Genomic DNA, 23685 nt, shown 5'->3' with positions numbered 1-23685 from the left:
GTTACTGTTGCCATTAAAAGAAATTAGTACCATTAGTTTTCCGCAACATGGCGAGGGTTTTTATGTTCCTGGTCAGGCTATACTTTTCATTTATTCCTTCTGGCACGCTGGTTTAGGTTAGGTATACATTATTTCTTCCGCAGGTCACCGCATGTCGACAATAATATAAAAGGCTGTAACTTTTTTATAGCCTGACCAGGAACATAAAAACCCTCGCCATGTTGCGGAAAACTAATGGTACTAATTTCTTTTAATGGCAACAGTAACTGAAAACTTCATTGACATGTCACCTTGTCAAAGTGTAAACAAACTTTATTTTAAATGTGCGCAATTAGTTTTATGAATTAAATTGCTAAAATATTTTTATAGTCGTGAAAGAAAAGTGGTTCACAATGTGTTAAAGTATTTGTTGAAGAGAAATATTAAGGGTTCGGACAATATTTTCATTGAATAATGTTTCCGACAAAGGTTGTCAAATTGACTGACATGTTTATCGTATAGTACAGTCCACTATGAAAATTAGCTGTGGTTTGTTTCAACTACCTATTTTAAAAATTTTGTCACTACTAAGTGTTGAATTTTATGGGATTGGGAAAGAAGTACCGAGTTTGAAGCGTTCATGAGCAGACATTGCAGACAATATTCAAGTTCTGAATTTGATTATTGATGAATAATAAAATAAATCTACTAGCTCGATTGATGGTTTCATTTAATTTATTTAAATTAGGTTACCTATAATAATATTTTTTCGTTAATTTATGAAAATATCAAATTAGCCCGTAATCCTGAATCCTGATACATAAAGTTAGCCTATTAATTTAATACAGGTACGACTGTACTCAGTGTTGCACTATCAAATGCAATTGACGCGCCTCTATGCCAGGGTTTTTATGTTCCTGGTCAGGCTATACATACAATTTGCAATAAGATGTTAACTTCGTTGAGTTAAATTATGCAGGTTAGTGAAATGAAACTAAATATTTGAATATTCCAATTTTATTCTATACAACCAAAACAGCTCTTTTACACAATGGAAAATGCATACATGCTTATGTAATTCTACAATTATTCTACACTTTTATATATATTTACAAATTAAGTTAGTATGCCAATTTTCTGCAGTGCCAACTGAGCGGCGTCTGCTTTCGCCTGTTTCTTGTTAGCGCTAGCGACTGCGGGCTGGTATTCTGTTCCCGCCACTTTAACCTGTAAAATAAATTCAAATGTTAAAAAAACTTAATCAGTGGCTGACTAGCTAGCTCCACAGGACAGCAAAAACAATGAAAGGTATAGGAACACCTATTCATAAATTCAATATGTACATTTTATTCTTGAAATATTGAATTTGAAGGGGAAAATCTCATTTTATTGATTATCATCTTATTCCAAGACCAGACCACCTAGCAATATTCGTAGTGGATAGACACCGCAGGTCAATTTAATTGATACACGCGATTTTGTATTGCCAACTAACTCAGTTTTAAGGGCTGGAGTAAATAGTTTTTAAAGAAGTTAAGGTTCGGCCAAACCAACGCGTGCAGCCGGCGTGCACGATGGCGATAAGACTTAAACGCATTTATTGTCATCGCCATCGCGCACGCAGGCAGATCGCATTGGTTTGGCCGAACCTTTATGAGTCAGAACAACTGGTTATAACAACAGTATAAATAAATATCGAATAGTACAGACGGACACCTTAAACAGGAAGTTCTTCTTGTGATCAGGGCCGCACTCGAAGCATAGATTGTATTCGGGCGGTCCGAGTTTCTGCTTCGAGCAGTATTCACCCAGTAGCGATACAGGGTGTTTCCCGCCGGCAACCAGCGGCGCGGGGCCCCCACGTGCGCGGCTGTGTCTTTGCAGCTGTTTCTGTTGGAAGACAGTAGATAGATAAGGAGAGAAAGAAATACAGAAAAGAAACGGCACAATTTAAGCGGTCTTATCTTATAAGTAGACCCTAGGCGCAGACCACCGATTTTTAGCTAACCGATAGTTGGGTCGGGCTGTTGATCAGTATAGAGATGTATGAACATTACGCCGATTTGGTATCGGCCAATTCTTCATACACATTAGAATTGGTCACCTAATAAAAGTCGGTGGTCTGCGGCCTGCGCCTAGGCTTAAAGTTACTATATTGATTGACTAGCTGCCAGATTTGGAGATGTAACAGCGAATTTTTTATGTCAGGATGTCTTATGTAGGGTGATTGCTATAGTAATTGGCCTGTACATAGTTATTGGCCACCTTGGCTGAAATAAAAATAAACAAGCATATGTACGTTATTAAGAGTGAAAAAGAGACACAAATACTTTCTCTGAGCAATACGTTGTCCAATGTAGTATGTCAGAGTAAGAACAGATGGCACTCTAAACAGCAGAAGCTTTCTTTCGACAACGAGTCGTCCGAGTAGCCGCATGCTTGTCAAAATTTTAAGGTAAATATAATTATGAATATTGTTCGTAATTTAATTGTTTTTGCTTGTTATAGTAAATTTACTGTTTTTTTGTAAAGAGATAAATGGTAGCTTATGTAGATAGATTAAGTTACTTTGTTTTGGAACAAAATAACTTTAAAATTATACCGGCCAATAACTATACCACGTTTTCTATTTATTTCAGTTATTGGCCATGGGTGGCCAATAATTAAATTTTACTTTTATTGTATTTTTATTCAAGATTAAGTTAATTTAACCCTTAAATATTTGCTATTAAAATACTAACGTCCTAACCTATTAGGATCAGTAATTAGCCGGGGGGCCAATTACTGACACTTATGCACGGCCAATAACTATTTTTATTGATTTACTTTACCTAGATTGTTACAAGATGCCGTAGGTAACACAGTATACTAAGGTTGGTATAAGTAGTTGGAACAGAAACACTTAATCAGTTAAAAAAATAAAACAAATAATACCTGAAATGCAAAACAATTTTTTTTTTATTCTCTATCGTTTGTGGGACTATTTATTATAAGCAAAATGGATTGGAAGCGGAAGTTACAGATGAACCTGAACCTGTATATCAGAGGATTCTGGAAGAAAAAGCTTAAGAAAAAGAAATCCTCGAGAAAGAAAAAAGGGAACGGAAAATTGAAAGAGAACAAAAAAGAGAGGACAGAAAACGGAAAGCTGAAGAAAAGAAAACTGCTAAAATAAAAAAAGTAAGAATAATGTATCTGTATCCAATCAAATCTATAATATTTGCAAAAAGCTTATAAAAAGACTAGACTTTTAGTATGCTCTGAATGTCACCGTGTCTTTCATAAATCTTGTGCAACAGCATATTCCTGAAGAAGAAGGAGACAGTTATCTTTGTCACAATTGTTACAATGTTACTGAATGTACTGACGATGATGAGATAGATGAAGAAATCGATAAGAGTGATACTGATGACGAATTCTTAGCTAATCTTAAGGAAAGACAAAATGAGTTAGGATTACAAAGCGTGAAGTTTCAGTGATTTTTATGGGTTTTTTTCGGTGGCTAATAACTGTACTTCTAGGAGCCAATTACTGTGTTTTTGGGGCCAATAGCTAAATTTAATGTGATCTCTGATATTTTTAAAATTATTATTGTAATTCTTATCGTATAACACCAAATAGGTACTAGCTTAAATAGCAGCAATATTGTTTTCTCATAATAAAATATAAAAAGTAAAGAAAAGTCGAGTTTTTGTTACATTTTACACAAGTTAACTTACACAACGCTCTTAAAGGGCCAATAACTGTAGCAATCACCCTACTATTGTTCGATTCACAGGTATGTGATAAATAAATTGCCTTTTATGATAAGGACTTCAAGGTCTTACTTGTCTACATCAGCATTCAAATGTAATTAGATAGAATATCAAAAGAGCGTTTTATTACCAGACTATGGAGGCGTTAATATGTATGAATCATGTCATGTCCAAATTAAAGAGAATTTTCATTTTTTACACGTCGTATAAAACAATACTCACAGCTCTGTTATTCCTGTTGTTAGCCTCTTCTTTGGCCTGCAAACCCTTGGTGTCCAGTTTGACCTCGAGCAATAGCGGCTGGAGGGTGCCAGTGCCCTCTTTGCCCAGACCCTGGCCGGGGGTCCAGCCCATTTTCTGGAGAAGGTGCATTCCCATGCCGCCTTCCACTGGCGCCGCTCTTACCAGTTGATCCTATATGTAAATGTAGCGTTAGATGTGTAGGTTCAATGATCGCATGTCAGACATTCCAAGAAATTATGACATGACGTAATATTACATATCTTGGTCAATTAGATAGATGTGTGAAGTTTTGCTAAATTGTTATAAAAAATCCATAAATAAGTAAATAAGTACCTATCAAAATTAAAAGGTAGCAGAAATACATATTGTACGTAGCTAAATATAACGGTCAAGATTATTGCAGTTTAAAACATTGATCTCAGCTGAGTGGATGAAAACCTTATTATCAAGACATATTCATACTCAGAATAGAATAGGAGTTGAATATCTTTAAATCCTTCAAAGACTCGATGCCTCGAAAACCTGTGTTCTATCCACGTGTCATACTTACCTCGTTCAGACATGCCCGTGTCATGGGCCGACCGTGCGGTAACTCAGTGCGCGCGTCCCCTTATCACTTAAAAGCTGCAACAAATATTCATGGATTCCCCGTAAAAAGCCATGCTATCCTATGAGCAGTTTTATTCCCAACTCTATTGAAAAGTGCAGGGAATAAAACACTCGGTAACAATCGATTGTTCACTTTTAATACTCGATTCGATTGGATGAGTGTTGCTCAAAGAATCGCTAGGCTTTCGACGTATTTACGAAAATGACTGACTGATATTTACAGATTTTATTTTAAACGGAGTTTTATTACATAGCATAGAGACATGAAATGATGTAGAATACAGTCATACAGATACAGAAACAGGCAGCCATCCATACATGCACAAGAATGAGCAAGGTTCTAGGATAGAATACAGTTTTCTTAAACAGTAACAACCTTCCCTGAGTAAGGGCGGGAATCAGCCTGTGCACCGATCAGTTTAAAATCGAGAAAACACAATGTAAATATTCATATTATCAACAACATGGTATCGATGCCAATTCATAAGAAGTTATCAGAAGAAACAAGACCTTTCGCGATTAGATCCGAAAAACAAAAACATAATAAACTTAAACAAGATAAAAAGAGAGAGTTGAAAAATAAGTCAGTCAATAAAAAGAGGGGAAAACTGAATATTTGTATGCAAATTCGTGATAATGGTGAATGGCATGCCAAGTTATGGCACGGCAATCACCATTACGTCCTCGCCAAAATTTGTGGGTGTAACGAGCGAACTACGCGAGTTCCCACTTTACACGGTACAACGTTTGTAGTGGTTACAACAACATACTGGACTAAAACAGTCTCTTTAAATATGGGAGAAAGGTGCAAGGAACTGGTTAGCAAAAATGTGTAGTGCGAACTTAAACCAATGTTTCGAACTTGAGAAAATAATATCTAGGAGTCTCAGCTTGCCCAGAAGATCAGTATACATTTTTTTTTGTGTATAAGTGATTAAAAGGAGACATAAAAGGAGCAGTTTCGTATTTCATAGTTTTTAACACAGAAACCAAAACTCACTGATTTGCCAACCATAACCTTACATCCCATATTCTCCTTCTAAATAATTTTCTATTCAAGTTAGTAGAACTACTTATTTGTTTGGTTTTAAAGTTATTGATGATCTAACATTAATTAGTTTGTCACATAAAGTCGGCAATGGTGTCTAAAATTGTCCTTAGATCCTGAAAATTGTTTCTAGAGAGCAAGAGACAAATAGGTATAAACAAGCTCTTAAAAAGATAATATAATCAATTGTTATCTGATAAAGCCATTAAGCTGATATTTCACGTATAGCTTATCTAACGGATGACGTTGATATCATGATTAAGTATGATTTTGCATTTTTAATATGACATAAGGGTCAATCAAGGTCAAGTATATTGCATAACTGGAATCTTTAGCATGAATGTGCTAAATTCATGTTTTTTTAAATGTTAAAAGAAAGAGGGAATTTTCCATAACTTTCTAGAGATTTCGAATTTGTTAAGGAACATCAAAACTTGACTTGATGTAATATGATAAGGAGTTGTGCAATAACTTTTTAGCATTTGTTTAAAAGGACTCAACATACTACATTTATTATTATAGTCTATCCAATATAGCTTGATTAGAATGACAGCTGCCATCAAAAGTAACGACATAACTTTGTAGTAGCGATCAATGAGAGCTAAATATTGGCGGACAAGAAATAATTCACGTCTGACCTACAAACAATATTTTCGACGACAGTGCTTCCAATAAAAATGTTAATTTCGTGTAAATGCAGCGTTAAATTACACCAATAAGTTGTAATTCGAAATTATAAAAATCAAGCTAGAGTATTAACGACGTCTCTACAAGGTTATCTCGAGTTACAAAAATGTTAGTGTTGGGACATATCGACAAATGTCATATTAAATTAAAACTAATTTTTTAACATATTTAACAAAATTTTTTTCTAACTAATTTTTTAACATATTTAAGTCAAGTTATACGTTTTTCTAAATGTTCACTATTAAAAACCAAAAAACATTTCATTCTTAAATAATCAAACATCGGAAATCAATCACCGGTAATTTTTTGGGTATTCATAGCACCGTTGCTCTATCGAGAGGAAAAAACCACTGAAGAACACTGATGATAATGACTACGACTTAGGTTGTACACCCTTGACATGAATTTTAAATTTTACTGTCTTTAAATTTAAATCATAATTGTCATTTTTATGAATAAAGATATGAAGAAAAATTGGGTGCATTTTTTTTTATCATTTTTTCGAAAACTTATCGATACATCTATGTGAACCGTACGAAACATACCCAGCACTAGTCACATTCGTTTGACAGCCGTCATTCTAATCAAGCTAGAGTAGAACTACACTGAACTGTCCTTTATTTGACACTGACAGGGGGCCACCGTCTATAGCGGATCGCTAGTTCCGATTTTTGCCACGGTGGAAACCATGTAGTTGAACGAAGATAGTGGCGCCCTTCTGTCAATGTCGTCGGTGGGACATTTCAGTGTAGTTCATCTATATATTGGATAGACTATAAATTGCCATTTCATCTTTGAATTAGAACTTTGAAAATGGGCATTTGAAATAGAGAAAGAAATAGGGTAGTCAATTTTCATTTGGGCCAATAGAAATCTGACAAATCTAATGACATTTCTATGTTGTTGTAACCACTTGAAAATATCAATAACTGGTCAGAAAGCATAATACAATATGTATTATAAGTTCTGACCGTGACGCCGGAACTGCATCAGTGAACGCGTATCCCGAACGAAGACGTTTTGAGCTGAAATAAAAGTTATTCGAGAGGCTTAAAATATCAAATGAAACCTCAGTTCTTAGTGGCAATCATATTTTAAATGCAACATTTATCGATAACGTGAAAAAGGCAACGTAAAACTGAACCTTTTTAAGAGCTAGGTGTAATCCTATAACTCTATTTCTAATGAATATTGAATTTTTAAACACGTTTGCTAAACTATTTTAGCAGTCGGTTTCCCAAATGAAACACATAGACACATGTAGGGTCGAAAACAATGTCCAGCCATCTTTACAATACATGTGCATACTCAATTTAATTATGTAAAATACGATTGCATTATATGGGTTTCTTTTGATACTTTAAAATGTTCAATACGGACTGTTCTTCGACCACCAGAGCAGATAACAATTTTACTTGTTTTATGATACAATTCTTTGCAATAGGGCTACTGTATTAGCGGTCCCCAGTTGGCGCTACTAGCGAGTAGGGTCACTGGCTAGTGGCTAAGACAGTGGCGTCAAATAGGGATGATGACTGGGTAATGAAATCGAAATTTTATTTAGTCCGTTAGACAGATAATAAAAAATTTTAGAGACATATTTTTTATTTTATTTCATAATCGAATAATTACAGTATTATATTGAGTTGAAATGTCGCGTGACGTCACTTTTGAGTAAAAATTCTACTCAAGCGTGACGTATCGCGCAATTTCAACTCGATGTAGCACTGTTATTATTTAATTATGAAAGAAAATAAAAAATATGAGTAATATTTTCTAATTATCTGTCTGACGGACAAATAATTGAATTTGTCATCTAGCCTATTGTGAGCGCTGAAGCGGTGGGAAGACTATAGCATTTGTAGTGCTATATTGAATGCATACCCTCCTACCGCTTCCATCTTCACCAGTTGGCGCCACTGCCTTAACCACCAGACTGATAGAATACTCCACAGAGGCCCCACTATAGAGTAAGGTCGTGTCACTCGTTCTCATCAGTGACGTCAACTAGTAAGCGCTTAAACGATAGCCCTCCTACCGCTTCAGTGTTCACCAGTTGGCGCCATTTTCTTAGCCTTTAGAGTGACGGATTCTTATCCTACAGTGACTGTGGCCATTGTGTTAGCCACTAATGAGTGACAGAACTTTAAAGACGCTTCTCTGTCTTACTGTAGCAAGTCACTAAGTTACTCGCCAATGGCGCCAGCTAGGGTATCATCAATAATAAAAATATACAAGGTGTTAGGTAAATGGGTATATGAGCCGACACTAGCCCATGTTAACATGGTCATATAAATGGTATGGTGAAGTCAGAAAATTGATATCTTCATTTTAAGATTATTTTAATTTTCATACAAATCGGATTTTATAAAATTTATTTTGTATGAAAATTTAAAAAAAAAATGATGATATCAATTTTCTGACTTCACCATACCATTTGTATGACCATGTTAACATGGGCTAGTGTCGGCTCATATACCCATTTACCTAACACCCTGTATACACGTTTGAAGCAGCTGAATCAAGAAACGCAATGGTGGTTTAAGAGCAAGTCCCACGTGTGAAGTGCTGCCGTCCGCGTGTGATGTGTGATGTACCTTCTTGGCCCAGGCCTGCGTGCCGCTGGCGAGTTCGCGCGGCGTCAGGATCTGCGCGCCCGTCGAGCCCGTGAACTGGCCCAGGCTCGTGTCGGAGCTCCAGCCGAACTGGGGGATACGTGCTTGGTTATTAAGATAAAGCCTGGTTTTAGTAAATAGGACTCAGATCAGAGGGAGTAGAATGTGGGAAAATAGATGGATAAAAATTTCGAGTTTATTACAAGATTTGAGATTTGGCCACGTGACATTTTTAAAGCAAAAAAAATCTTTATTTGTAAGTAGGCTCACAAAGAGCACTTTTACACGCCCCAAACCTATCGTTGATTCGGGACAGTCACATGGGCCAGTGCTAGACAAGAGTTCGTAAAAAAATAAACAAAAAGTTGGGTTTGCCACAGATAGTTGACACCTCGCATACTACAGAGTTTTAGTCGGCAGATAGTTAGGTCCGGTTGGTATGCTTCTAATTTAATTATGAGAAATCGGCCGATACCAACTCTGTAATGCGTGCGCACTTCTATACATGTTAATACTGATTAACAGCCCGACCCAACTATCGGCTGACTAAAATCCTGCAGTCTGAAGGGTGTCTAAAGCTTAGATACGAGAAGGTAAGCGCAAAAAGTGAGGCACTTCAAACTGTACTTTTTCCCATACATTCTCACAGTTGATAAGGTCAAGCACTAGTGAAACTATATTATAGTATGCTGCTATCCTAAAATTACTTACACCTCGTGACGTAACACCCGTCAACTCATTCTGTTCTTGTTCTCTGCGTATCATCGCTATCTTTTGAGACACTATTGACGCCATATCCTGTAAAAACACATAAGAATCAGGCTTCAACCAAGTAGAAGTTTTTTTAAATATTTCGTCTTCAATAAGTTCAATTGGTTTTTTAAGTAGCTCAAAATGATATCTTTTACTGAATCTCAGTGCCATCTAAAACAGAATACTTACAATTTTCGGTGGATCGATCCCTGGTGGGTAAGCTTGGGGCCCAGGGGCGGGAAGCGCTGGGATATTCACAACTGACGTCAACTCTGATGGAAAAAAACATAAGATTTTAAACTCGCGCTCCATTTTAACTAAAATGGCAAGAACGGGTCTCAAAGCGAGACGTTTATCAATAATCCACACTATGTACTCACGGCTTGACGTTTCGGCTGCTATGCTAGTCTGTTTGTGCCCACGGCTACAGCATAGCAGCCGAAACGTCAAGCCGTGAGTGAGAGAGATATTGAGGGCTATAGTTTTAGCGCTCACCAGTTGGCGCCACTGTAGAATAAGTATCGGCGCAAATGGACCACCGACCACAGCCACCAGTGGCCAGCGACGGCAACTTAACACATTTTTTAATATATTTTGTATAGACGCACCGCACACGTGTACCACTCGCTACAGTAGTGTCTGCAACTCGATACTATACAAAAATTGTGTTAATTCGCCGTCGCTGGCCACCGGTGGCTGTGGTTGGTGGCCCATTTGCGCCGAGCCTAAGGTCACTGTCATATGATAGCGAAGACAGTGGCGCCAATTGGTGAGCGCTGAAGCGGTTGGAACTATCGCATTTGGATGGGATGGCGTCACTGTAGAGTAGGGTCATGTGAATCGCAAGTGGTGGCAAACTGTTAAGTATAAAACGATAGTTAACTAGACTAGCAGCTAGTCAGTTAGCTAATTGCAAAGGAATTCTATTCTTTTATCTCTCAAAATTTTCCCCTAGTGCACTTAGTAAACTTGGCCTTCACTAATTAGGTTTTTGGCAGTCAAGCTGTAGATCCTGGCTACACAGGAGTTTTAGCGGTGGGAACGAGAGATTGAAACTGTCCTATTTGTCTTAAAAATAGTCCTATTTATTCATAGAGTTATTAACCAATAACTCTATGTATTTATTATTAAATCATTTGCAAATGTAGATAATATTACAAATAGGTGTTTTCATCTTAACACTTACGCGAGCCGGACGTAAAACTCTTCATATAAGATGGAGTGGTCGTAGGAGTGGGCGGCGCTGGTAGTGCTAGGGGCCCAGACGACCTATTGACAAAAAATGTAAATAATAAATTGACTAGGTACCTAGTCTTCTTTTTGTCGTGTCGACAACAAACCTACACTGTGTTAGCCCAAAGCTCTGCTAAAAGAGTGGCTTTGTCAGTAGCATTCATAAAATCTTCCTGGGTGCAGTTGTTTGGGCACGCAGGGGACGTAGTAATAGATTAGAAAGCGTTGTTTGTGGTAAAAAAAAAAACTTTAGGCATGAAGTGTTGGTTAAGTTCTTTAGGTCAGAATTAGTCGTGATACAAGTTGGACCAATAAAACTGCTGTAATGCTTAATACATGGGTTTTGGATTCTGTTTTTAATAGTTCTTATTTATTTATTGTGTACTTACTTTGATGAAGTTGTAGTAAGTTCTGCTGGAGCTATAGCTGGAATATCAGCCTTGTGTGATTTCGATGAATTGAGTTTTGCCACTTGCTGAAAATAACAAAAACTTTAATATTATTTTAAGCTAACAATAATGTTGTGTGTCATATACATTTTTATTTAGCAAGAAAGATACATAAATTGACCGCGAGGAACTCCTAGATTAACGCACTTCGATGCGGGCAGCGGAGGACCGTGGAAATCCTTGTGGGAGGCCTTTTTCTAACAGTAGATGCCTTTTGGTGAAAAAGGAATACGTAGTAATAGTTAAATAACTGTGTACTTATACATAAGTATTTATATGTAGGCCTTTGTCCAGCAGTGGACGTCATTTGGCTGAAACCAAAGAGATTTAAGAGCGTTGTCACATTTTTCATGCAGAAATCGAGAATTTGGCAGATTTCGAAATGATTTTAGTCATATAATTTATTGTTATAGCTTCTTTTGACTTATATCATCGTAATTATCATACGTTTTTACGGAATGTCTATTGACAAAATCTCGTTCAAATTGGATTTTTGCCTACGAAAACAGCGAATTTCGAAAGCCCGATTTCCAGGTAACTCGCGAAGGCACTACTTTGAACTAATATTACAACAAATTTATTTCTAAGTATGAAGATAGAATGTATTAATTAGAATAAGCATACCCTGAAGAAGAAAGTGTATAGAGAAAAATTTGATGTTTAATTCATTAAAATGCATTTTTATCATGTCTAAGATAGTAAAAATTCGAGAAAATTACTGCAAGAAAACAGGTCACATCTCATAATCTAAAAGTCATTTGGCAACATAAACTACTTTATACTTAAGAAGAAACATAGTACTATTATTGTGTGAAAAAGAAAAAATATCTATAGCCTGACCAGGAACATAAAAACCCTCGCCATGTTGCGGAAAACTAATGGTACTAATTTCTTTTAATGGCAACAATAACTGAAAACTTCATTGACATGTCACCTTGCATGTCAGTCTATTGTTGTCAAAGTGTAAACAAACTTAATTTTAAATGTGTGAAATTGATTTTGTGAATTAAATTGCTAAAATATTTTTATAGTCGTGAAAGAAAAGTGGTTCACAATGTGTTAATGTATTTGTCGAAGAGAAATACTAAGGGTTCGGACAATATTTTCATTGAATAATGTTACCGACAAAGGTTGTCAAATTGACTGACATGTTTATCGTATAGTACAGTCCACTATGAAAATTAGCTGAAGTCTGTTTCAACTACCTATTTTAAAGTTTTTTGTCACTTTCTAAGTTTTGAATTTTATGGAATTGGGAAAGAAGTACCGAGTTTGAAGCGTTCATGAGCAGACATTGCAGTTGAATATTCAAGTTCTGAATTTGATTATTGATGAATAATAAAATAAATCCTACTAGCTCGATTGATGGTTTCATTTAATTTATTTAAACCAGGTTACCTTTAATCATATTTTTTCGTTAATTTATGAAAATATCAAATTAGCCCGTAATCCTAAATCCTGATACATAAATTTAGCCTATTAATTTAACACATGTACGACTGTACTCAGTGTTGCACTATCAAATGCAATTGACGCGCCTCTATGCCAGGGTTTTTATGTTCCTGGTCAGGCTATATCTTCAATCTTCAAATGAAAAATTAATTTGAAAATACTATAAAATCGGGTGCATCAAATGGCATAAATCAGTCGTGCTTTGGCACTCGTAGACGCCGGGTCTATGTCAGTTGACTGCCCACTGACGTATATGCGTCACGCGTGATTTTTTCGTAAATTGTAGTATGATTGAGTACTTTTGATCCGCAAGTATTTTTAATTTATTTGTTTAGGTAAATCGGACTTGTAATTTCTTTCTTTTCAAACTTTTTATTATTTTACTTACAGAATATGGGTAGAATAGACAAAAGATATTATTATGGTATCTGTTTGGTCAGGAAAAAATAAACGACTAATAAAAATTTTAACAGGGTGTCAAAACATTAGTCTATGCTATTGTGTTTCTACCAACATAAAATATACTCTTCCTTACTAATAAAAGTTGAATAGCGTCTGTATGGTCACACAATGCTTCGTCATGTTTTTCCGAAAGTTCAATTACTGACGACTGAATGAAAGAAATTGGTGCGTAACTATTCATCTGATATTAAACGTTTAGTAATAAAGGGGTAGGTCAGGTAAATGGCAAATCCACCAGCGGTCGCTCGATGACACTTAGACAAATAGTTTTATAAAACGTCAACTAAGTTGGTTAGGTATTTGTATTGTGATGGGTCCATATTGGCTCACCTGAAGTTATTTACCCGAAATTGTTCTTCCTAACGATTTTAAATCCGAATGATCACTCTTCCTAAAATTTTTCATCCTAAAGTTTTCATTCATACTATTTGTAGTGCTACCGGCGATGTTCATAACATTCATGTTTCCGAAAATTGTAATTAATAATATCATTTATGTAAATATATTTAAACTCCTACTGTTTTTTATCATAATACTTTTATTCCTAAACATTACCATAATATTTTCACTCATACCATAGAATAATAATAAATACTACGTACAGAAGTACGTTCTTCGCGATGAAACGTAAGGCCACAGTTCTAACCTAACCTAAACCAATAATAATGAATAGACCGATTCGTTTCTGGAACTTGACTGGATGACTGGAGCGGGACTCTGGCTTCGCTCGCTCGGCTCGTGCGTTGTGGTCACAGTTCTAACCTAACCTAAACCAATAATTATGAATAGGACCGATTCGTTTCTGGAACTTGACTGAATGACTGGAGCGGGACTCTGGCTTCGCTCGCTCGGCTGGTGCGTTGTGGTCACAGTTCTAACCTAACCTAAACCAATAATTTTATATAGGACCGATTCGTTTCTGGAACTTGACTGAATAACTGGAGCGGGACTCTGGCTTCGCTCGCTCGGCTCGTGCGTTGTGGTCACAGTTCTAACCTAACCTAAACCAATAATTATGAATAGGACCGATTCGTTTCTGGAACTTGACTGAATGACTGGAGCGGGACTCTGGCTTCGCTCGCTCGGCTGGTGCGTTGTGGTCACAGTTCTAACCTAACCTAAACCAATAATTATGAATAGGACCGATTCGTTTCTGGAACTTGACTGAATGACTGTAGCGGGACTCTGGCTTCGCTCGCTCGGCTCGTGCGTTGTGGTCACAGTTCTAACCTAACCTAAACCAATAATTATGAATAGGACCGATTCGTTTCTGGAACTTGACTGAATGACTGGAGCGGGACTCTGGCTTCGCTCGCTCGGCTGGTGCGTTGTGGTCACAGTTCTAACCTAACCTAAACCAATAATTATGAATAGGACCGATTCGTTTCTGGAACTTGACTGAATGACTGTAGCGGGACTCTGGCTTCGCTCGCTCGGCTCGTGCGTTGTGGTCACAGTTCTAACCTAACCTAAACCAATAATTATGAATAGGACCGATTCGTTTCTGGAACTTGACTGAATGACTGGAGCGGGACTCAAGTATACGTGCTAATGCCAACAAACTTGAACTTTAATATATCGTTAAGGGGGTCCTGCACAGAAACTTTAAAATTGACATATTTTTAAATCACGAGTGCTCTGCGATTAGTGACTTAAATACATCAAATGAACTTGTTTAGGGTAGCTCAATCCTTGCTCTAGGTCGCCGCCTTTTCGAAATTTTAAATAAATACGTAAAAAATTGATAAACAACATTTAAAATGGAGACATATGGAAAATTTATTTCTTCGAGAACTTTGTTAATTTAACGTATGAAGCAATAATTCTTATATGGAAATGTTCAAATTAATATTTTGAAGGTCGCCCCCTTTTTCGTTTTCAACCGACTTCAAAAAAGGAGGAGGTTCTCAATTCGACCCGTATGTTTTTTTTTTTTTTTTTTTTTTTTTTCTATGTTTGTTACGCGATAACTCCGCCAATTATGAACCGATTTGAACAAATCTTTTTTCGGCGTATAGGTAATACCTCAAGGGTGGTCCCATTTAAAGGACAATGTTCGTTCTCCATACATTGTTCGCCTAAGAACCAACAATTTTGACATATTACTACCCGAAAGCGAAATAATACGATTCTGTGTGTAAGAACAATGATTCCTGATGGACACTTGCCATAAAATTAATGATTAAGAATATTAAATCACAGCGATTTTATAATATGTCGTTTATGACAACATGGCGTCTAATGTATTGTGTGAATGTATGAACACCGATTCGCGAAAAATGTTTTGTATTGTCGTCACGCCGAGTCGCAGCCAAATAGTATAAAATAATAGAACAAGTTTTAGAAATACAACTCGGCATTCCACTTTTATAATATGCCCACATATTGCACGTAAATAAACAACATGAATCGTAGGTTGTTTCCACCCTTGTCATCTGACACATGAAATAAACTCCTATTGTATTATAGATATCGAAGCCGAATCGTATATAATAATAGAATGGGTTTTGGAGATCACTCGGGGTTCCACTTTTATAAAATACCTACATATTGCATAAAAATAACACGAATCATGAGTTTTCTTTTCACCATTTACATCTGACACGAGATAACAAACTCCTATCTCCATGACTACCATCGTAGTCTATTAGATGCCAAAGACTACAATATTTTAAGCAAGAAGTTTCAAACCTTAGCGGCTACGGTAACCCCTGGGCCACATACATCATGATAACATTCGGTCGACACCGGAACGAAGTCTTGCGATTATGCAAAAAAGCATCGTATTCTAGTGCGGCTATATCACGTTCAACCGGGGTTTTAATTCGACTAAAGTCCTGACTAAAGACTGGAAGAAAATACGCCGCATTGTATGAGCACTTCGTATTCGTTAAAGCGGCATTTCATCATCATCATCATCATTTCAGCCACAGGACGTCCACTACTGAACATAGGCCTCCCCCAATGACTTCCACATCGCACGGTTGGTAGCGGCCTGCATCCAGCGCCTTCCCGCTACCTTTATCAGGTCGTCGGTCCACCTTGTGGTGGGTTGACATTGCAGAATATGACTTTTGATAGGTTCATCATAGAATTCGGCGGGGATATCCTCACGGAGGAAGTTCGTAAAAGGGCGGAACAAGATCTTATAATAATGCAAGGCCGAAGCTGTTACGCGCGTGCTCCTACGTGTAATCCGGCGAGTATGCAATAAATAGTAATGTCTGGTAAATAGTGGTAATACGTATCGTTCGTTCGTTCGTTTCAGCCGAAAAGACGTCCACTGCTGGACAAAGGCGTCCCCCAAGGATTTCCACGAAGACCGATCCTGCACCGCTCGCATACAGGCACCTCCCGCGACCTTCACCAGATCGTCGGTCCACCTAGTGGGAGGCCTGCCCACGCTACGTCTTTCGGCTCGTGGTCGCCACTCAAGAACTTTCCTGCCCCAGCTGCCATCAGCTCTACGAGCTATGTGCCCCGCCCCGTCTATGTCTATATGCGCTACGATTACAGGGTATCATTTTGCATAGTCGCAAGACTTCACTCCGCTGCTGTCAAATCAATGTCGCATAATGTTATCGCAATGTGTGTGGCCCTTGGCCAAATCACAGAAGCCTATGCGAAGAGCACTTGAATGACATGAAAATCAGGGTTACCATTTTATAAAATCTCCTCACTATTGAGGGTAACAAAGTAACATTAATAATCTAGCCATTAATTACATTTATTACCTATACGAGAAAGTAAAGCAACATGCGGTTTTATTTTAATTTGTAAAATATTTGTAACAGTTTGTTCCAAGTTTAGTTTTACAACAGTATTGCTGTTTCAGCTGTCACTGTGAAGCTTTGGGAAAATAAATAAATAGAAAAAATATTAACATAAATATTTATTTAAGTTTTTATGTTCATTATCATAATATGCCAATTTAAGTTACACTGTGTGACAGTCTTTGACACTAAACAAACTCTTCAGCTTAATAATACCTACCTACAGGGCGTTTTTATAGTTACTCTTGCTGATGAAACAAGAAGGGTTGATTCTACTACTGAAATACAACTACTTTTCTTACAGGACCAATATCAAATTCTCAAAAAAATTCACATCCTCGTGATGGTGATAATTTCTATGGAGAGGTTTTTTTTATATTCGGTCTCTTGGGATAAGTTATTCCATTTGAGCAGTAGAATTAATCCTTTTTATTCGATCACATATAAAAACAACACAAGTGTTTAGGAAAACTTCTTCTTTGGTATGGTATCACTACGGAGTTATAATGTCGGCAACTCTGTATCACTGACTTGTAACTTTCAAACAGTATGAATAATAAGGGCACCACATTGGTTTTCTTTCTGAAAAAAGGCTTTCACTTTTAGTACTAACCCTTTAGCACTATTTCATTGAAATAAAAATACAATAAACGCACAGAAGACTGAAATTGAGTCAACTGACGTGACATTTATAATTTGTTGACATTATGACAGTTTGACAAGACTAGGGATTGAAAAAGTTTTAATTGAAAAAGTAAAATGACAATTTATTAAAACGATTCACAAGGATATAATCGATTAAAAATATTTATAAAATGTTCTGATACTTGCCTGTAGCGATTATCCAATCCTGGTTTCTACTGAAAAACTACTTCGTGGCAAGATTTTAATAAAATAATAAAATCTTTATCTTCTCTTTCACAATCTATAAAAGTTCATTTGGTCTATTATTATACATGTGCTATGAATGAGGGTTTTCGCGATTGAAAAATCCGCGAGATGGCAATACGTAGACGCGAGGTCCAAATGCTGCATGATTGGTGGATATCTGTCAATGTCATGTCAAAAATAACCAATCATGCAGAATTTGGACCTCACGTCTACGTATTGCCATCTGGCGGATTTTTCAATCGCGAAAACCCTCATTGGCATAGATTATGAGAGACTGGCAACTATACTAGGTTGATATATGTTTCTCACACTTCAACTGGCATTGGATTCAACGTCGGATTCTGACACTTTTACAGTTATGATACCATGAATATCAGTTTATGGTCCTAATTATTTTTATTTTATTTACGACCTTCGACCAGTTGGACACTTTAGATAGCTTCTTGTAATAGTGTCAATATCTTTTTAGCTTTTAACGCAAATCTAGTCTTCAAAGCAGTTTAATCGATTTATTTTATTTTCAAAATCGATATTTTATTGTCTATGATGGCCGCAGGAACATCACTATACATGGACTCCCAGCAATAAAGTACGGTAATGCTTCGTACAGATTTTATCGGCAAAAATTATGGAACTTGATAGGTTTTAGACCATGCCACGCACCAAAACGTCCGGAAGTTGTAATAGTATTATAGAATAAACGTTAAAAGACTTATTTATTTAATTTTTCAATGCTTAAGTGTCCATTAGAATGAAAGGGTGCTTAATGTATTAAAAAAAATAGAAAATAATTATGATGGGTTAATGTTTTTGGGCGGTTTTTAGGCGGTTTCTGACAATGTCCTTTAATAATAAAAAAAACAACCCCCAAGGGTGGAAAATTGGGGATGAACTTTTTTATACGCAATATCTCCGCCGATTATAAACCAATTTGAACGATTATTTTTTTGTTGAATAGGTATTATCAAAAGGGTGGTTTCATGCGAATTTGAAGAAAATATTTCACCCCCAAGGGTGGAAAATTGGGGATGAACTTTTTTATACGCAATATCTCCGCCGATTATGAACCAATTTTTTTTGGTCTCAATGTACTGCCTACCTTCAGTGGTAACATCAAGGTAATAATTAGTTAACTAAAAAGCAAGAAATAAGTAAAATTTTATAAAAAAAATAAAACCGACTCCAAAAAACCTAATACTAAAAAGTAGAAAAATAATTACTAATTACCTACTTATTTATTAGGACGAATTATTAATATTTATGTAGGTAGGTATACCATGATTGATACTTTTGGAGTCGGTGCAGGCAAACTTTACATGTTTCATAATCTTGGCACCGACTCCAGAAGTATCAATCATGGTATACCTACCTACATAAATATTAATAATTCGTCCTAATAAATAAGTAGGTAATTAGTAATTATTTTTCTACTTTTTAGTATTAGGTTTTTTGTTGGTATTAATGCATTAATATTGAGAATTTTTGATTTTCCCAAAAAAACTTTGCCGTGAAGAAATCAACAGGCGTTTTGCTTTATCGTAGCTGTCAAGTGTCAAATGTGTGTTTGTAAATCCTTTACAGAGTAGTGTAGAGCGCAGAGCCTGCAAATAGTATCTCTTTTGTTATGACTTCGATTGTTACGAAAAATATTTTACTTATTTTAGATATTATGGCTAGAAAACCCTTGCAACCTTTCTCTGCCGTACCTACAACTTACCATATTCCATTTTCTGTCATTTTCATAATATTTTGTTTCAGTATAGAAATGTTTGAAAATAGTCCCACTAATATTATAAATGCCAGTTTGGATGTTTGGATGTTTGTTACTCTTTCACGCAAAAGCTACTGAACGGATTTTAATGAAACTGTACAGTATTATTGTTTATAACCCAGATTAACATATTATGGGCTATAATTTATGACGATCAGCGACAAACTAAATTCCACCCGGGTTAAGCCAGCTAGTATAAATAACTAAGTAATTGATGGGTACTGTGGGTCTAGACATAGTGCACATTATAATCGCAAACCAGTCGAAAAATGGTCGAAAAGCCTTTTTTTTTGTATGGAGAGTGTCAAAAACGGATTCGATTTTCAATTCGATAAAAAAAATGCAAATTGTCTAGGGGGGCTGATCGTGTATAATTTGTATCGTGGATGCTCGCGTCTTTGCTCCAAACTATTATTCACCTCTTACACTTGACAAGAGTGTTAAAAATTTAGTTTGATACTTATTCAGTAAAATTCCGTTAAAATATAATAATATGGAATTACATTTAAGATTAATTTTATTTGTTATTACTTACTTATTATTTTATCAAATCGATATAAAACTAGATTTTTAACACTTGCAAGTACGTGGTTTTTCAAAATAATTTTATTTGGTAGGATTAAATAAATAAATTCATAACATTATTTCTATTTAGCGGTATTTGCGTACTGCTCATATACACTCGGCATCAAATAAATCGCACAATAACTTTGAACATTTTCTTCTGGCACAATCATGGTACCCCACAAATATTGGTGTTATTTGAAAGTCCAATAAAAAAACCTTAATAAAAACACAACAACAGGTACCTTATATGTAACTTATGCATATAAGGTCACTCGGGGCCTCACTTGGGGCTCACCTTTGGGACCACTTAGACCAATTTTTGTGGTTATAAAAGTAAATAATGATCTCACGTGTCCTCTTTAACAAATGGATAGAAATTAATCCCAATTTAACAGTTTTATAACCATAAAAGTTGGCTCAAGCGTAACTACCTATCGCTTTAAGAAAAGACACTGGATCCTTCTAAAGACACATTTTTAGGGTAAAAACCTTTCCTTGAAATGAAATGAAGTTTAGAACTAGGCTGTCAAATGGTACCAATATTGAAAGTGCTTGTCGCGGGAGGTGCGATTTATTTGACGCCGAGAATAGTTTGAAAGAGATTAGTAAAATAGTTATTTCCAAACTATTACTCGATTATTTTCACACCCTTGCGTTTTGGCCATGTATAGAATGGAAAGCCGCTACACAGCCTATTTGAATTGAACGTCTAGGAAAAATACTCTTTTACGAAACTTTTTTAACGCCTATGTTCATCAAAATAATTAATATAGGATTCTAATTGTGTAAGAATTTTTGCAGCAATACAAACAAAAATCAAATCCTTCCTTTTTTCCTAATTAAAATATTTAACCATCCTTTATGTATTATAAATTCACTTTTTGCTTAGCAAAATTAGTGAAAATACGTGTTTTTACTCTGTGTTGAGTCTTTTTTGTCTCTACTCTGTAAAGCAGTTTGTGTGCGATCGTGTTAGTTCGTTGCGCCACCGCTATCTCGGCTAGCAAATCGTAATTTTTCGTCGGCGCTGCACCCCCTTAAAGAAAGAAATCTAAACAAAAAAGATATGACTTTGAATAATAGTGTAAAATATGGTTATGTTTAGAAAATCTAGGAGAACAAATAAAAGTGTAATAGATGTTTATTTCTAATGACATTATGAAGTTGAATGATTCGGAATTATGAACATTAGAGACAGAGTAGTTAGGAATTGTGATTGTTAGGATGAAAAATTTTAGGAAGAACATTTTCGGACTTCCAATTTTCGGAGTTGAAAATTTAGGTGAACTTTGGCGCACCCATTGTAGATACTTATACAAATGAACGTATAAAATGAGTTTATTTTTAAAAGTATAGGTACAGGGTGGAAACGATAAGTGATTTCACTTGATTTTTAATTATACAAGATATCGAGAAACTGTTTACTGTTCCTGTAAGTGCTTCATGAGCTCTTTAAAACAATAACAATAAATAGGTCAAAGAATAAACTGGATCTATGCGAAAATTCAATGTTTCCGAATTTCATACTAAATGTATGCCGCCAGCCATACCTACCATATTAGAAGTGTTAATTTTTTAAATTTTAATTTTTAATTGAGTAATATAATCAAACAACAAACTCGTAAATTGCATTCTTATTTAAATTATTTACGGAAAACATGATTTTAGGTTTAACTTGCTACAATATCATCAAGAGATACTAATTAATAAATACTAAATAAACAGATAAAGAGGACGGCATTAAGGCACTCAGAATTCTCAGAAACCATTGATTTCGTGTTTGTTTGTAACTGTATTAAATGTATGAAAGCTGGAAATATAGGTTTTTTGAATAGATTCAGTTCGTTCTTAAACATATTATTGATGCCGTTTGCTAGGTCTCATGAAGCACTTTTTCAGTAAGTAACTATTTGTTCGACATCTTGTATACCTACTATAAGAAATATTCGAGTGAGATCACTTATCGATTATTTTCGTCATCCTTATTTGTATCAAATTTAATTAAAATACACTAAGGCTGAGATGCACCACCTAACTTTGACCCTAACTGACAATAACCGGTGTTTTATGTTAGACAGATTTTTGACATCCAAAATTTTGATGTCAATGTTAAAGTAAGACGGTGCAACACGGCCTAACAAATGTGTCGTAGACAGTACTTTTTATTTTCTTCATAAATCTTTCTTTTCTTTGTAAAGCTATCTACATGCTTTTATTTTCTTTGACATCTGGAGTTGTAAGATCTTGCAACTTAAAATTTACTTACTTCCCGTTTTCCCATTGAGCTGAAATTTTGCACGTCTACACAGGCATGCAAAATTTCGTTTCATTTCGCACTAAATAATTTAATTTACACGTGTTTTCATGCGATGGCCAAGTCAATATATTTATGTAAAACGTTAATGATTTCCTGGACTGGACTTGGTATTACATGGATCTCACAACTTTTTACCGTAGAACAACTGAGTAGTGAGACTTGGTTTTTTGACAAGTATTGTTTTTGATGGGTTTGTATTACAGAACGCATGTGTACCTAATGGGATAACTGTTTAAAAACACGATTAGATCAATTTTGCTCTATGGATAAAAATCTTAAAGTTACCTCTGATTTTTTAGCATTATACGACCGTGCTTTATATTAATAAATTCTATAAAATCACAATGATATCAGTATTTACCTCTTTGATTTCCTGACTTGTTTAGATTTACAAAAACTAAATATTTATTATTAACTTTTAGATAATAATGTGAATGGCGCTTACGATGTTTAGTTACGAGCTCTTTGATGGACACAGATATTATAGATAACGTTTAAAAAATGGCACGCTCGTTTTCATACATTTCATTCTATTTATTTAACCTATCCATATTTATGTGCGGAAACGTCACAAAATCAGAATTAATTTTAATTTTTCCGTCCCGCATCAGTAAAATTTAAATAGTAAATATTTTTCATAAACAAGCTTTTGATGCTGTAAAAAGAATAACTTCTTTCAAACCCATCAACTTATTACTTTACTCAATTTAAAGATTAAAAACTTGTCGCGGGATTTACTAGTGTAAAAAATACATTAATTACGTAACTTGATTTTGCTAAAAGTCTAATCTGAGAAAAAATCAAATAGGTAAATTATACAGGGTGGAATTTTGTAATGCCACCTGGAGGGAAAGTATTCCTAATACGGTAGATAGAAAATTTTACTAAAAGGAAACATTCCTTAATTTAGAAAAAGAAATAGAACTGCATTCAAAGATTTCTAAAAATTTGCTTGCCACACCCGGGAATCGAACTAAATAAAATTTGTTAAAACACCCTGTATTTTTATTGCATTGATCGTTAGGGTTAAGTATAAGGATGAAATCTCTCTAACAAACTTGTTAAATCAAATGACAGGAAA

General features: G+C 35.5%; 1 protein-coding gene across 8 annotated transcripts in view; it reads right to left on the bottom strand.

The window, feature by feature from the left end:
- Nucleotides 1-980: 980 nt before the first annotated feature.
- The window catches only part of LOC135076108 (protein Son-like), a 33092-nt gene continuing 10387 nt past the window's right edge, over nucleotides 981-23685 (bottom strand). For 2 of the 8 annotated variants that reach the window (XM_063970566.1, XM_063970567.1), the window contains exons 7-14: nucleotides 11312-11397; nucleotides 10876-10958; nucleotides 9879-9961; nucleotides 9648-9734; nucleotides 8919-9026; nucleotides 3957-4148; nucleotides 1690-1869; nucleotides 981-1206 (exon numbers count right to left, since the gene is read on the bottom strand). In XM_063970566.1, coding sequence (XP_063826636.1) covers nucleotides 1096-1206; nucleotides 1690-1869; nucleotides 3957-4148; nucleotides 8919-9026; nucleotides 9648-9734; nucleotides 9879-9961; nucleotides 10876-10958; nucleotides 11312-11397 — 930 coding nt within the window. In that variant the 3' untranslated portion in view covers nucleotides 981-1095. Of the gene's footprint in view, nucleotides 1207-1689; nucleotides 1870-3956; nucleotides 7347-8918; nucleotides 9027-9647; nucleotides 9735-9878; nucleotides 9962-10875; nucleotides 10959-11311; nucleotides 11398-23685 lie in introns of those variants that run through there. The other 6 variants (XR_010258180.1, XM_063970568.1, XR_010258183.1 and 3 more) reach the window with 6 other exon arrangements.

This window comes from Ostrinia nubilalis, chromosome 11, assembly GCF_963855985.1.
Source record: "Ostrinia nubilalis chromosome 11, ilOstNubi1.1, whole genome shotgun sequence".
Taxonomy (NCBI): Eukaryota; Metazoa; Arthropoda; class Insecta; order Lepidoptera; family Crambidae; genus Ostrinia; species Ostrinia nubilalis.
Note: the sequence above shows the minus strand (reverse complement) of the source record. Positions and strands in the feature narration are given on the sequence as shown.